The sequence below is a fragment of the Bufo gargarizans genome, chromosome 3 (genome assembly GCF_014858855.1).
Source record: "Bufo gargarizans isolate SCDJY-AF-19 chromosome 3, ASM1485885v1, whole genome shotgun sequence".
In the NCBI taxonomy this organism is placed as follows: Eukaryota; Metazoa; Chordata; class Amphibia; order Anura; family Bufonidae; genus Bufo; species Bufo gargarizans.
The window spans coordinates 126,841,982-126,857,311 of NC_058082.1; the positions used below are offsets into that span (position 1 = coordinate 126,841,982).

Below are 15,330 nucleotides of genomic sequence, written 5' to 3' on the forward strand. Positions count from 1 at the left end.
CTACGAAAAGTTAAGTTTGGTTGGTTGGCCACTACTCTGCCCAAGATGGGGTCCTTCTGTAGGATGGACCAATGACGATTTAATATTTCCCTGATTTTGTGGTGTGCTGAATTGTACCGGGTTATGAATATGTTATATTTATATTTATTCACATCTTCTGTTTGTGGCGTTGTAGACAAGTTCTTACTTTTGGATTGTTTATTCGTGGGTATCAGACAGTCGGCTTGATTTTCTTTTTCTATTTTTTTGAGTGAATCCTCAATTAGGCCTTTTGGATAGCCCTTTTCTAAAAATCTGGTCTTAAGGGTTTCTAGCTGTTTCAGCATCACCTGGTTGTTAGAACAGTTCCTTCTTATCCTTCGCATCTGTCCATACGGGATGTTTCGTTTCCATTTGTGGTAATGGCAACTTTTATAAATCGAGGTAGCTATTAGCATCAACTGTTTTAAAATGTGTGTGTGTTTCGATTTGGTTATCCTGTATTGTTAGCCCCAGATCTAAAAATGTGGCATGATTAGCGTCTACATGGGCAGTGAAGGCCAGATTCCAATTGTTGGAATTAAGGTTAAAAATGTATTGGTCTAAAATATTACGTTCACCTTTCCAAATAAAAATGATGTCATCAATAAAACGTCTATAGAACAATATATTAGGATGTTGTAGGAGGCCAATTGTGTCTTCAAAGGCCCCCATGAATAAATTTGCATAGGATGGGGCGAATTTTGTCCCCATCGCAGTGCCTCGTTGTTGAATGTAAAATGTGTTATCGTATTTAAAAGAATTGTGATTAATAAACGAGATGGAATCTAAAATAAACTTCTTCTGTGTCGAAGGCATAAATGGATCTGCTGAAAGGAACCTATCGACTGCATTTATGCCCTGTTCATGAATGATATTACTATATAGTGCTGCTACATCTAGGGTAACCCAGAACATGTCATTCGACCAGGTGATGTCATCCAATAGTGTAATAAGGTGGCTCGAGTCTCTAAGGTATGCTGGGAGATGGACAACATATTTCTGTAGAAGGTTGTCCACATAAGCTGAGAGGTTAGATGTTAAAGAATCAATACTGGATATAATAGGTCTTCCGGGGGGGTTGTGCAGTCTTTTATGAATCTTTGGGAGAAAATAAAAATAGGGGGTGGACGGGTGTTCTATCAAAATGAAATTATTTTCTTGCTTGTTTAGTGTTTCCAGTATGTACCCCATCTGTATTAAATCAAATAATTTTTTCCTGTACTGGTCTGTTGGATCAGTTTTCAGTGTTTGGTAGTAATTTATATCCGACAGGATATTTAGGGCCTCTTTGTGATAATATTCGGAATCCATGATTACCACCCCACACTTTTCGACCACCCTGGTCTTTGTGAAAAATTGCCCTATCTGTAGCCCTAATTATAGAGTCTTCCACTAACAGCACCTGTCTGGCCTGCCCTGCTCTCCTGCTTACTGGAGCTGACATTCCCCTGACTGGCAGAGGAAGTGTCTGGCTGCAGCAGTGCTCTCAAACTGACATCCCACTCATATGCCAACCTTGCTTGAAGACTACTGAACAAACAAATATGTGCTAAATGCAAAAAATGTACTCACAGTATACTAAAATATACTCACAGTATACTCTGAGCTGCTATGCAATAAATTTGGCAGCAAAAACAAGTTACAGTGTATAAGCCAGTGTGGATTTGATTTAAATCAGGCTACTTTAACACTTGCGTTCGGGGTTCCGCTTGTGAGCTCCGTTTAAAGGTTCTCACAAGCGGCCCTGAACGGATCCGTACAGCCCCAATGCATTTGGAGTGGATGCGGATCCTCTCAGAATGCATCAGTATGGCTCCGTTTGGCCTCCGTTCTGCTCAGCAGGCAGACACCCGAAAGCAGCTTGCAGCGTTTTCATGTCCGCCTGGCCGTGCGGAGCCAAACTGATCCGTCCAGACTTACAATGCAAGTCAATGGGGACGGATCCATTTGACGTTGACACAATATGGTGCAATTGCAAACGGATCCGTCCCCCATTGACTTTCAATGTAAAGTCAGGAGTCCCTATTAAATCCCATCAGATTTGAGTTAGATCGTGAAAACTCAGATCAGACAGTATATTCTAACACAGAGGCGTTCCCATGGTGATGAAGACGCTTCAAGTAAGAATATACTAAAGTGTGTACATGACTGCCCCCTGCTGCCTGGCAGCACCCGATCTCTTACAGAGGGCTGTGATCAGCACAATTAACCCCTCAAGTGCTGCACCTGAGGGGTTAATTGTGCGTATCATAGCCCCCTGTAAGAGATCAGGTGCTGCCAGGCAGCAGGGGCCAGACCCCCCTCCCTCCCCTGCCTGTATTAAATTGGTGGCCAGTGCGGCCTCCCCTCTTCCCCCCCCCATCATTGGTGACAGCGGAGAGTTCCGATCGGAGTCCCAGTTTAATCGATGGGGCTCCGATCGGTAACCATGGCAGCCAGGACGCTACTGCAGTTCTGGCTGCCATGGTTACTTAGCACAGGTAAGTATAATGCTTCTAAAATTGCTGTCTGTGGTCCACCGGTCGCTCCTCCTACTGGTAAGTGACAGGGCTGTGCTATTAGCAATGCGCTGCACAGACCTTTCACTTACCAGTAGGAGGAGCGACCGGCCGGCCACAGAGAGCACAGGTAAGCATAATGCTTCTAAAATTGCTAAGTAACTATGGCAGCCAGAACTGCAGTAGTGTCCTGGCTGCCATGGTTACCGATCAGAGCCCCAGCGATTAAACTGGGACTCCGATCGGAACTCTCCGCTGCCACCAATGATGGGGGAGGGGGGTGATTTTAATTAGGGAAGGGGGGGGGGGGGGAGGGGCCGCACTGGCCACCAATGAATTTAATACTGGGGAGGGAGGGGGGAAGGGGCCGCACTGGCCACAAATGAATTTAAAACTGGGGAGGGAGGGGGGTCTGACAGCACCTGATCTCTTACAGGGGGCTAGGATACGCACAATTAACCCCTCAGGTGCCGTTAATTGTGCGGATCACAGCCCCCTGTAAGAGATTGGGTGGTGCCAGGCATCAGGGGGCAGTCATGTACACACTTCTTAGTATATTCTAACTTGAAGCGTCCCCATCACCATGGGAATGCCTCTGTGTTAGAATATACTGTCGGACCTGAAAACTCATATCTGAAAAAGCTATTATGCAGACGGATCCGTTCTGAACGGATGCAAGCGTTTGCATTTTAGGTGCGGATCAGTCTGTGCAGATACCAGACGGATCCGCACCAAACGCAAGTGTGAAAGTAGCCTCAACCTGATTTAAATCACTAGTCAGCAAGGCTTAATTTAAATCATAGTTTTCTCCATAAAGACTAATTCTTGCTGTTATAACTTCTAATATGCAAGTTGATGAAGATTTTTAGAATAACAACTTTTCATATTAGTTTGATTAGGTTGATTCTGCATTCATAGGTTTGTAGAAGTTAGGATGAAGGTCTTTTTCTCAACTCTGTTCAGGTTATAACATTTTTGCTGTGAAGAAGAGGCATGTGACCTCTGCTGAGTCAAATTCAGTTTTGAGAACTGCAAAAGTAAACCAAGCATCTGTGATTAATATCTTGTAGGCAGAGAAACTGCCCAATAATCTTAGAAAAACCTCTGGAAGAGCATGACATTGTGAATGGATTAATGGAATTTATTTACCCCCAAAAATTAACATATACAGCCTTATTCTACATAATTAAAAAACAAAATCTTTATTTAATGATGGAATAACCTTTGAATGGTAATATAGTTTCCTCAAAAAGCTTGTAAAAAAAAAAAAAAAAAAAAAAAATCAGATTTAAATAAAAAAAAAAAAAACTTTTTTTTTTTTTTTTATCATAGATTTTTATCCACCCTGGTATAAGCTATACTACACTGCACTTCAGCAAATTACATTTATCATGTAGAGAAAGTTAATATAAAGACACTTACTAATGTATTGTGAGTGTCCATATTGCCTCCTTTACTGTCTCCTTTGATTGGAGCATTCATACAGCTGTCTCTCAGAGGCGGGCATAATACTTCTATTGCCTGATCTGAATTCTGCCTGGCAACTGTAGACGTTACACCCCTTATTGATGATGCCCAGCTTCTTGATTGGATGAAGCTAGCTGCTGCCTGCATGTGACCTTTTGCTCCTGCAGGGCAGTGCACACCTGCGTAGTTGGAGCCTCAGGATGTCAGACATAGCTTTAGTTATGCATCTTTACCATGAGATAACTCTGGATCCTCACAGGGAGCCCCATTTCACTTTAAGTATATTAATCACTATTCAATTGCATTAGATATGTGCATATGCTTTTGGGTTATTCTCTTTATGTATAGGAGGTGGTCACTTATGGTTACACCTACATGTTAGTGGTCTATTTCACGCTACTTGATAAAGACCCAAGGGTCGAAACGTCGTTATGTATGCTGCCTAACTACTAAATAATACACCACTGATTAAATTGGACGAGTGCTGCGGATTCCTCAACATTGCTGTTTCTACTGGGATCCCGAGCCAGGACCCCTTGCCGCGTGCACCACATTGCCCTGGAGGCATACCAGATGAATTGAACATTGAATATGGATTTATCCCACTAAGGGGCTTGAAGTGCTCCTTATCTTTCTTTTGTATTTCATTCATTTTTCCGTTATGTTATACACTTCTTGTTTCCATGGTTACAGCCACTTTTCAATCCAGCAGCGGTGGCCATGCTTGCACATTATAGGGAAAAGTGTCAGCCGATGTACACTCATACAGTCCTGGCCACCAGAGACAAGCGCTTTTTCATATAGTGTGAAAGCACGACCACTGTTGCTTGATTGCAGGGTGGTCGCAACCATGGAAGAAGCAGTGTATAATGTGACGGAAAAAAAAGAAACAAGCCAGCAAAGGAGGCAATATGGACACTCACAATACATTTGTAAGTGTCTTGTATTACCTTTCTCTACATGATAGATGCCGCTTTAAGCTGGTTTTCACATTTTGTCTTGGCTGACGAGTTTGCTGCCATATGTGATGCTTGCTGTTCTAATATAAAATTACTGACAGTTTCCAACTGTGTTACAACTCTGGTCTCGCATTGATCCGGGCAGCATGGTGGCTCCGTGGCACTGGTGCCTAGAAGTACTGGGGTCCTAGGTTCAAATCTGTAAGTACAACACCTGCATAGAGTTTGCATCCCATGGTTGTGGGCTACAGTTACCCTCACGTTTTTTTCCTTTCTGGACCCCATTGTCCCCACTGGTAGCTGTAATTTTGTAGCTTTAAGTGGTCCTCAATGGAGCACATTTATTAAGACCTGCCTTTTAGACACCGGTCTGAATAAAGCCCTAAACTGGCGGTGGATCCGCCATAGTTATGAAGAGGTGCAGGCCTAAATGTATGACTTCTGATGAAAATTGTATGTCTTTCATTTAAAAAAATAAAGAATAAAAAAAATATGGAGGAAAGATTAAGTATATATAAGAATACAGTAAGCTCCTACTGATGAAGGAGGAAGTGGGTGTTCTCTTTTCAATTGCTCTGAGGCTTCCCATTAAAACTGTGGGGTGGATCCATCTCTCTGTTGCTGTCATGGGATCAGGAAAATCGAATTACCGGTAAGTGTAATTATCATTTTTCTCTGGAGCAGTCAGACGGCTGGCTCCCCCAACCAGACAGCAGTCAGTGACGGAAACTATACTGTGCAATATTCAGGACTGTAATGTCCAGGACCGACGGCTGCCTGAAACTGCTGATCTATGTAGTAGTCAGAGTCAAACCTCCACCAATCTGATACTGATGGTCTATCCTAAGGGTAGGTCTGTGATGGCTAAGCTCCGGCATTCCAGCTGAGGTGAAACTATGACTCCCAGCATGCTCCATTCATTTCTATGGAGTTCCGAGAACAGCCAAGCATATTGGGAGTCTTAGTTTTACCACAGCTGGAGTGCCGGAGGTTAGCCATCACAGGGGTAGGTTATCAATATCCAAGTCTCAAAAATCCCATTTAATAATGATCTCATCCAATTTACTAGAAACCTCTATTGTCATGGATGCAAGTTAGACCAAAGAACATTATGTAGACAAAATCTTTAACTACAAAAAAAATAGATGTCCTCAGATTGTATTATAATGAAATCTGTACTAAAAAGCACAACTGGAAAGGTAATTTACCATGAGGAAAAATTAAATTAAAAAACAAACTAGAAATTTAGAAGATTGAAATAAAATAGCAGAAAACATAACATTTAAGCCTTCTATAGAGAACACCTATTGCGCCATGCTTACTTTTATAGGTCACTAGATGCACAATATATCACATGGCTCATTGACCTCACAATACAATCCACATAACAAAGCTATTGTAGGTCACTAAATGCATATTCCATTAACACAGTAAGTATGTTCTGTAATTTGTTTTTGAATATTATGCATCTCCCAGCTCACAGCCAGAACTGAAAATTCATAATGAAGCCAGGCGTCGTCTTTTTGCCCACTCACACAGACTGATTTTTTTTTTTTTTTACTTACAGCTTATTAAAGCTCAGGGAGTCCTAAATGAGTCCTACAGAAAGTCACTTCGAGTTTGCTACACACATAATTTACATTTGCCAGCTCTGACATTTTGCTTTAAATGTTACAAATAGATTGTCCCCTCCTGTTGAATTTGTTTGTGGCAAATGCACAAGTTTTTCATTCTTTTCTGTGAGTAGCTGATGATTGCAGGGAGAAGCTGGCAGCGAGTACAGTTTATTACATACTTATTTTTTTCCCACATTACATGGACGTGCTCTGCATCCAATGCATGAAGACGGAGGTCCAAAGAGAGAGATGATTGTAAAGCCAACTGATGGCCCTTTATATGAACAGCTGGGAGCTAGGCACAGAATGCAATGACATTTTTACATCTCCTGCTCTTGTGAGCTTGCCAAGGTTACAGCAGTCTATTTGACTGGGCATACAGATAGAAATTGGCAGAAAAACTGATTCTGTAGAAACGCCTAGTTTAGTCCATACATACAAATTTAATGTGCATCCATGTAATGCAGGTCATTCATTTCACTGGTATTCTGGTTACCATCCTAACTGCCATGCCAGGTTGTAGCTTTGTCTTTGCATAATCTTCTAGTTGTTATAGTAAAATAAGATATACAGGTTTCGCTCATCAACAAACCGTATAAATAACATAATTAAAAAATAACATTAAAAATCTTGCTAACAGGTAGGCAGACACTGGCAGCGTGCTATCTTTCCTGGCAGCAAAGAGCTTAATACTAATTAATTATTCATCTCGCTTATGTCATTGTTCTGCACTAGACTCCAGTAAGTCCTTTGCTTCATTTATTTTCATGGCTATATAAGACGATCCACCTGTAATGAAAAACACAAGAGATTCAAATCAGTTAAATACAAATTAAATCGATGAAATGCACACAATTGTTCATTTTCTTTCCCACAACAATCATATGCTGCTGGATAGTTTTAAAAGAGACATTTATCGTCTCCCTCTGCAGCAGAAAAGTGGTGCTGAAAAGTCAAACTTTGATGCATGCTGCTGTTGTGTAAAATGTTGTGGGTTTACTCACCGCTCAGAGCGATAACATTATAATCTACATCAGGAAACTGGCACAGATTACAGTGGAGATCTTAGACCAGCTCCCTTAATGGTGTAGATCTCCACTTTGTCTCACAGACCTGCAAAGATGCACCACAAATATTAAGAGGCATGTGTCTCTAAATAATTACAGTGCATCTAAAGCAAGCGGGGGAGAAATGAAAACGCTGGTCTTGATAAATGTCGTTAATACTATTTTAAAAGCTTCTTTCTTTGCAATAGAGTGACAGGAGAGATAACTGCTGCTTATAAATTAAGCAGAGCATCCATGCAAATAACAGTATCTGCAAGCAATGCTAAATCAAAAGGAAAAGACAGACTAGATATTTAAAAAGAAAAGAACAATCAGCAATAAACATAATTCTGTGTATATATATATATATATATATATATATATATATATCTATCTCTCTCTCTATATATATATATATATATATATATATATATATATATATATATATATATATATATATATATATATATATATATATATATATATATACATACACACACACACACACATACTAGCAGAAGGACCCGGCTTCGCACGGGTATATTTAATCTATTTCATTTTATGTTTCCGTGTGTCGTAAAAAGGTATCAACAGTTTCCCCCATAATAGTGACCTCTACAGTACCCGCCCCTTTAACAATGAACTCCACAGTGCCCACCCCTTTAACAGTGACCTGCACAGTGCCCACCTCCCCTTTAACAGTGAAGTTCATAGTTGCCGCCCCTTTAACAGTGACTACCACAGTGCCCGCCCCTTTAACAGTGAACTCCAAGGCGGCCCCTGTCCCCCATGCATGTAGCAGTGTAGTTGTGCCGTCATACGTCATATGACTGAATAGTTAAGGACCTGCGAACTGCTAAAACCTGTGATCAGTTGTTATGGCAACGTGGAGTAGGACCTGCGAGCTTCTATTGGCTAAAAAGGGACATGTGACCGTGTAAATGGCAGTTTGAATTTAAAGGGGTTCTGCACTTTGTTTTAACTGATGATCTATCCTCTGGATAGATCAGCATCTGATCGGCGGGGGTCCGACACCCAGGACCCCCGCCAATCAGCTGTTTGAGAAGGCAGCGGCACTTCTCACTGTTTACCGCCGGCCAAGTGACGTCACGACTAGTATCAACTAGTATCTATCCAAAGGATAGATCATCAGTTAAAACAAAGTGCAGAACCCCTTTAAGTGAAAGGCTTGCTGGCTTCCATTGGCTAATGCAGGTATTTTTTGGGGAATCTCTCAGGAACGTTAAGTTCTAGAGAGCGGAGATCCGGTCTAAAACCTTCCCGGACACCTGATGTACTTGTGTGCCAAATTTAGGGAAGATTGGTCCAGTCGTTTGGTCGCACATAAAGAATGCCCAGACAGACAGAAATTAATTTTTATTTAGGATAGATCATCAGTTTAAACAAACTGCAGAACCCCTTGAGGACACAAGTAAATGGTGAATGTGAAAAAAGTAAAATGCATAAATAACTGCTGTACTTACTATAAGACAAAGTAGAAGCTCTTAGCACATATTATTGATCAAAAATATATGTCAGGCCCATTTATCAATAGACAAGGTGGCTTCAAACAGACGGACCTACTCTAACACAGGCTTGTATCCTACAAGACTCTGGTCAAAGGAGCATCTAGCTATTGTGATATTCCTGATTAAAAGCACCAGGCAGGTGGGCAAGAGTGCTAGGTTCCTGCAGAGGAGGCCTATATTAATATTATAAATAAATATATATATATATCGTATTTTTCGCTTTATAAGACACACTTTTTTTCCCCCAAAAGAGGGGAAGAAATGACAGTGCGTCTTATAAAACGATGGTTGACTTTTTTTTTTTACAGGGCTGACACTGATATATCGCCGGCCGCTATGCTGCACAGTCTGGCCGGCGATATATCAGTCACAGTGCGGGGAGGGAGGAGGGGCTGGAGGCAACTCACAGCGGGGCCCGGTGCAGTCACTGTATTACACCGGGCCCCGCGCACAGAAGTCTCTTTGTATGTTAAATCTTTCATTAATCCTTTATACCGTAAATCGCTCTCCTTTTGATAAACTTTACTAGCCTAATCGCCTGCATCACTACTCACTATGATGAATGCAGCGTGCGGTCCGGCAGGCGTGTGACTGGCGTCACGCTCCTCCCACTTCATTAATGAAGCAGGAGCAGGATGAAGCAATGCGCCGGAGGGACCGCACGCTACATTCATAGTGAGTACTGATGCAGGCGATTAGGCTAGTTTATCAATAGGAGAGCGATGGATTCAGGAATAATGAAATATTTTACATACAAAGAGACTTCTGTGCGTGGGGCCCAGTGTAATACAGTGACTGCACCGGGCCCCGCTGTGACTTGCCTCCAGCCCCTCCTCCCTCCCCGCACTGTGACTGACGTATCGCCGGCCAGACTGTGCAGCATAGCGGCCGGCGATATATCAGTGTCAGATAGTTTATCAAAAGGAGAGCGATTATTCTTTGTATGTAAAATGGAATCAAAGTACTGTAATGCTGTGAAACATAGGGCCATGAGGGGAACCAGCATAAGATGCTATGTGTGTGTCACCCACACATATAGCATCTTATGCTGGCCCCCCTCATGGCCCTATGTTTCACAGCACACATCCCCCATAACAGTGCATCATCCACAGATTCCCCCCCACCCCCATAACAGTGGGTCATCCACAGATCCCCCAAAACAGTGCGTCATCCACAGAGCCCCATAACAGTGTCATCCCCAGACCATTAGTTCAAAATCCACCAAAAGCACACCTTTTGGTTCAAAATATTTTTTTCTTATTTTCCTCCTCAAAAACCTAGAGGCGTCTTATAATCAGGTGCGTCTTATAAAGCGAAAAATACGGTATATATATATATATATATATATATATATATATATATATATATGGACAAAGACATCATTTTTCTCATTTTTGTTCTGTACATTATCACAATGGATTTTGAACAAAACAATTCAGATGCAGTGGAAGTTCAGACTTTCAGCTTTAATTCAGTGGGTTGAACAAAATGATTGTATACAAAGGTGAGGAACTAAAGCATTTTTTAAACTCCATCCCTTCATTTCAGTGGCTCAAAAGTAATTGGACGAATCAAATAATTTGTTATAAACCCTTGTTAAAAACCCTTTGTCGGCAATGACTGGTGATGTCCATGAGTTCAAGACTTCAGGCAGACGCTGTGATTCCGCCTTTTTAATGCTCTGCCAGGCCTTTACTGCAGCGGTTTTCACTTGCTGTTTGTTTGTGGGCCTTTCTGTCTGAAATTTAGTCTTTAACAAGTGAAATGCATGCTCTATTGGGTTCAGATCAGGCTGGTTTTATCCCCATGCATTCTGAATGGAGAGCAATCGGTTCATGATGCATCAGGAGGTCTTCAGTTCAGTCTTTTTGACTGATCAGGCAAAAGATAAAACCGCAGCATGTTACGGTTTCATCTCCAGGCCAAAAAAACTGAAGACTTGCCTGAATGCCGGATCCGGCATTTTTTTTCTTTTTCTATAGAATGTATTAGTGCCGGATACGGCATTCAAAATACTGGAATGCCGGACCCGTCCTTCTGGTCTGTGAAAAAAAAAAAGAAAAAAAAAAAAAAAAAAAGTGAAAAAAGTGAAAAATATAAATGCTGGATCCGTTTTGCTGGATGACACCGGAAAGTCGGATTCGACATTTCAATACATTTTCTGACCAGGCATTTTTCAGACTGATCAGGATCCTGGTCAGTCTTACAAACGCCATAAGTAGGCATACGTTTTGCCAGATCCGGCAGGCAGTTCCGGCGACTGAACTGCTTGTCGGATCACTCTGCCGCAAGTGTGAAAGTAGCCATAGTGTAGCAATTTCTCTGATTTTCTTTTCTGTTTTCGCGGATGAAGGATGGCTTGTTTCACCTTTACAGAGAGCTCCTTTGACCGCATGTTTACTTCTCAGCAAAATCTTCAGAATGCAAGCACCACACCTCAAATCAACTCCAGGCCTTTAAGTCATTTGTCCTATTACTTTTGGTTCCTTTAAAAACAGGGTGCCACATGGAAAGGAGATGGAACCCTTCTTCCCTCAAATGAAAGCTAAAAGGTCTGGACTTTATGTCCATGTCCATTATATAACAATAACTTGAATATGTTTTAGTAAACAGGTAATAAAATTTTCCAGTGTGCACCCGCACCCTGTAAAAAGTCTATGGTGTACCAATTTTCCTTAGACTTTTCCTGCCATTCATCAGCACAGAGCGCACTATGAACAGCACAGGCAGAGCATTGAATGCAGACAGGCTATTATAGCGAAATGATAAAGTGCATGGAAGACATACTATGTTGGACTGTAGTATTCAGGTTGAATTGCTGTGTTGGCACTTTGCGATAAATAAATGGGTTTTGGGTTGCAATTTGGGCATGGTCGGTAAAAGGTTCACCATCACTGGTCTAGGCCATCTTTTTATAAAGCAACAATTCTTTGTTTCAGATTCTCAGAGAGTTCTTTGCCATAAGGTTCCATGTTGAACTTCCAGTGTCCAGTATGAGAGCGATAACATCAAATTTACCACACCTGCTCCCCATTCACACCTGAGCCCTTGTAACACTAGCGAGTCACATAACACCAGGGAGGAAAAGTGGCTAAATGGGAACAATTTGGCCATTTTAACTTAGGGGTGTACTCACTTTTGTTGCCAGCGGTTCAGACATTAATGGCTGTGTGTCGAGTTATTTTGAGGGCACACTAAATTTACACTGTTATACAAGCTGCACACCGACTACTTTATATTATATAAAAGTGCCACATCTTCAGTGTTGTCCCATGAAAAGATAAAACTAAACTCTTTACAAAAAAGGGGGGCGGGGTGTACTCACTTTTGGGAGATACTGTATATACAAACAGTGCTCAACAAAGAAAACTTTATGTGCACACACAAAAAAAAGCTAATTAACAAGACTTCAACCACAGCTGAGTCTAAGAGGTCTCTCACATGAGCGGATGCCGTGCGGGTGATCTGCGTGAAAGAGAGCCAAGTCCCGTTCCGGACAGCAGAGATACGGAGCATTAACATGATTGATAATGCTCCGTGCCTCTCTGTGACCTTTTTACTACAAAATCACAGTGACAACTTTATCTCAATGTGATTTTGTAGTAAAAAGGACACAGAGAGGCATGGAGCATTATTAACCCCTTCCCGCATCACCACGTACTTGTAGTGGGGGAATGTGGTGCCTCGCCGCATCCCCACATGCATGTACGTGATGCGATTACACTGTCAGTGCACAGAGCGATGCGCTGACAGTTCAGTTTTGCTGGCTCATGGGGGTTGCTAGGCAACCAGTGACGCCGGCAGGAAGCCAATCGCACCGCTTACCGGCCGGCGATCGCTGTGTTTGGTCCATTACTGCAGATGGACCAATCACAGCGCATTGGTGCTATTTAGGGAGGGACTTTGTGTACGGTGTGTCCTCTCCTTCTCTGATCGTCCCAATTCCTGTCAGGGAAGCGATCAGAGAAAGTGCTTTGTCAGAATCCACACCCCACAAACGTTTTAACCCTTTCAGTCTCAAAACACCACTCTTCTGTGCCCCAATCAGTGACACAGATCAGTTTTGTGCAGACACCTGTCACACCAGCCTGTCCGTCAAGACACCTGTCACACCAGCCTGTCCGTCAAGACACCTGTCACACCAGCCTGTCCGTCAAGACACCTGTCACACCAGCCTGTCCGTCAAGACACCTGTCACACCAGCCTGTCCGTCAAGACACCTGTCACACCAGCCTGTCCGTCAAGACACCTGTCACACCAGCCTGTCCGTCAAGACACCTGTCACACCAGCCTGTCCGTCAAGACACCTGTCACACCAGCCTGTCCGTCAAGACACCCGTCACACCAGCCTGTCCGTCAAGACACCTGTCACACACTCCAAAGTTACATAAATAAAAATAAATCTATATATTTTATTAATAATAATAATAATAATAATAATAATAATAATAATAATAATAATAACAATAACAACAACCCTGTCACTACATGTGCCATCCTCCTGTGTGTACATACTGGTGTCCTGTGCTTGAGTGGCACCATTCTATAACACAAGTCTCCTATGTACCATGTGGATTTGTGCCACCTATAACTAAAATAATACATGAATTAACCAGTTTTATGCCCAAATAAGGATATTGGCACTACTTTGTGCCCCATACCCCATACTAGACACCTGTATATAATTTTCAGCCTCCTGAGGCTCATTGCCAGCCATCTGTGCTACTTGTGACACCTGTCAATACCTGCCAAGTGACTGAGTTTTTATCCTAAATGATATACAGGCTTTTAGTTCGCTGTTAAATAAAAATAAATAAATAAATAAAAAACAACGACGTGAGTTTACTGTTTAAAATGACTAAAATTATCTAATGATGAACCCCCTCGTCGGCGTCCTAGGGGTAGTGTGCAGTCGCAGCCCCGTACAAGTGACTCTTCATGGATCCCCACAGATAACTATGTGCCCCAGGTGCCTGAATTTACAGCCACTCCATGCATCAATGTAGATAACCACAGGTTTCAGTGAAATACATTTTTTCAAATTATTCTTCACTGATGACCTAATAACTTGATGGTGGAACAAACAAATATACAGTTGTGTTCAAAATAACAGTGAATAAAGGCCAAAATCCTTCTAATAGTTTTTATTTCCATACACACAAAATGCATTGGAAACACTACACATTCTATTCCAAATCAAAACATTTAGAAAAATATATCAAAATGTGTGTTGTTCCTCTAAAATAATTGAAGAAAAGGGAATATTAGACTGTTAAAAAAAAAAAAATAGTGTTTGTATTCTTCTTTACAAACTCAAACATTCACTATATAAACGGAAAAATGTTTGAAGATTTTGCTTTCCTTTGAATCAAATACAAGCGAAGGTTGAAATGGTGATCTTATTAAAACATAAAACTTAATTGATATCAGGATAGAAAAGTCCCTAAATTTAAACAAAATAGCAAATTGGTGCAAAATATACACATGAAATAACTGGTAAACGGCGGCACCTGAGAGTATAACCGGTTGTCCTACTGTAGCCCAGGTATCATCCGGTCTTTGTGGATGTTCAGGAGATGTTCATATTGCTGAAAAGAAATTCTTAGTGGTAGGAACCAGACATGGATGACGAAGGGCTCTAAGTCCCTATTTCACCCTAGGATAGGGATACAGATTTGTCCCTGGCGTCTTAACCACAGAGCACTCGTCCTGAAAAGAACGACCCCGTCCGGAACCTTACCCTTATGCTACTTGGCCCTGTTGTGCCCTAGTGCAGCTGATCCCTACATGCACGTTTCATATACAAATCATCAGGGGAGCTGTTGTGCAGTCGAACAGGGCATGAATCACCTGGAGTATTGATCCAAGTTGATTCTAATATTTACACTGAAGATATTCAAGTATAACAGAATAAGTAGAGGACACTTACACATAATGAGCCCATTGTGTGGGATCCATTATGTAGCAGGGCTGAAACAGGCCTAAAGAGATGGGGCCATGTATCAAGACAGGGAGGTCTGCCGATGTGCAGGTCCCTGTGAAACAGCACCGCGATATGTCCTGAGGCTATGATGCAACCTGCCCGAGGACACTCGCCCGCGCTGTTTTAAATCTGATGATGCCTCAAAGTGAGGCTTGGAGCGCAGCGCGGTGACGTGAGGGGGGCGGTTCGCGTACTCGCGCATGTGCAGTCC

General features: G+C 42.0%; 1 protein-coding gene across 1 annotated transcript in view; it reads right to left on the reverse strand.

The window, feature by feature from the left end:
- Nucleotides 1-6,193: 6,193 nt before the first annotated feature.
- Nucleotides 6,194-15,330, reverse strand: part of DNAJC15 (DnaJ heat shock protein family (Hsp40) member C15) — a 59,745-nt gene continuing 50,608 nt past the window's right edge. Inside the window, exon 6 of the mRNA XM_044286982.1 lies at nucleotides 6,194-7,350. Coding sequence (XP_044142917.1) covers nucleotides 7,280-7,350 — 71 coding nt within the window. The 3' untranslated portion in view covers nucleotides 6,194-7,279. The remainder of the gene's footprint in view (nucleotides 7,351-15,330) is intronic.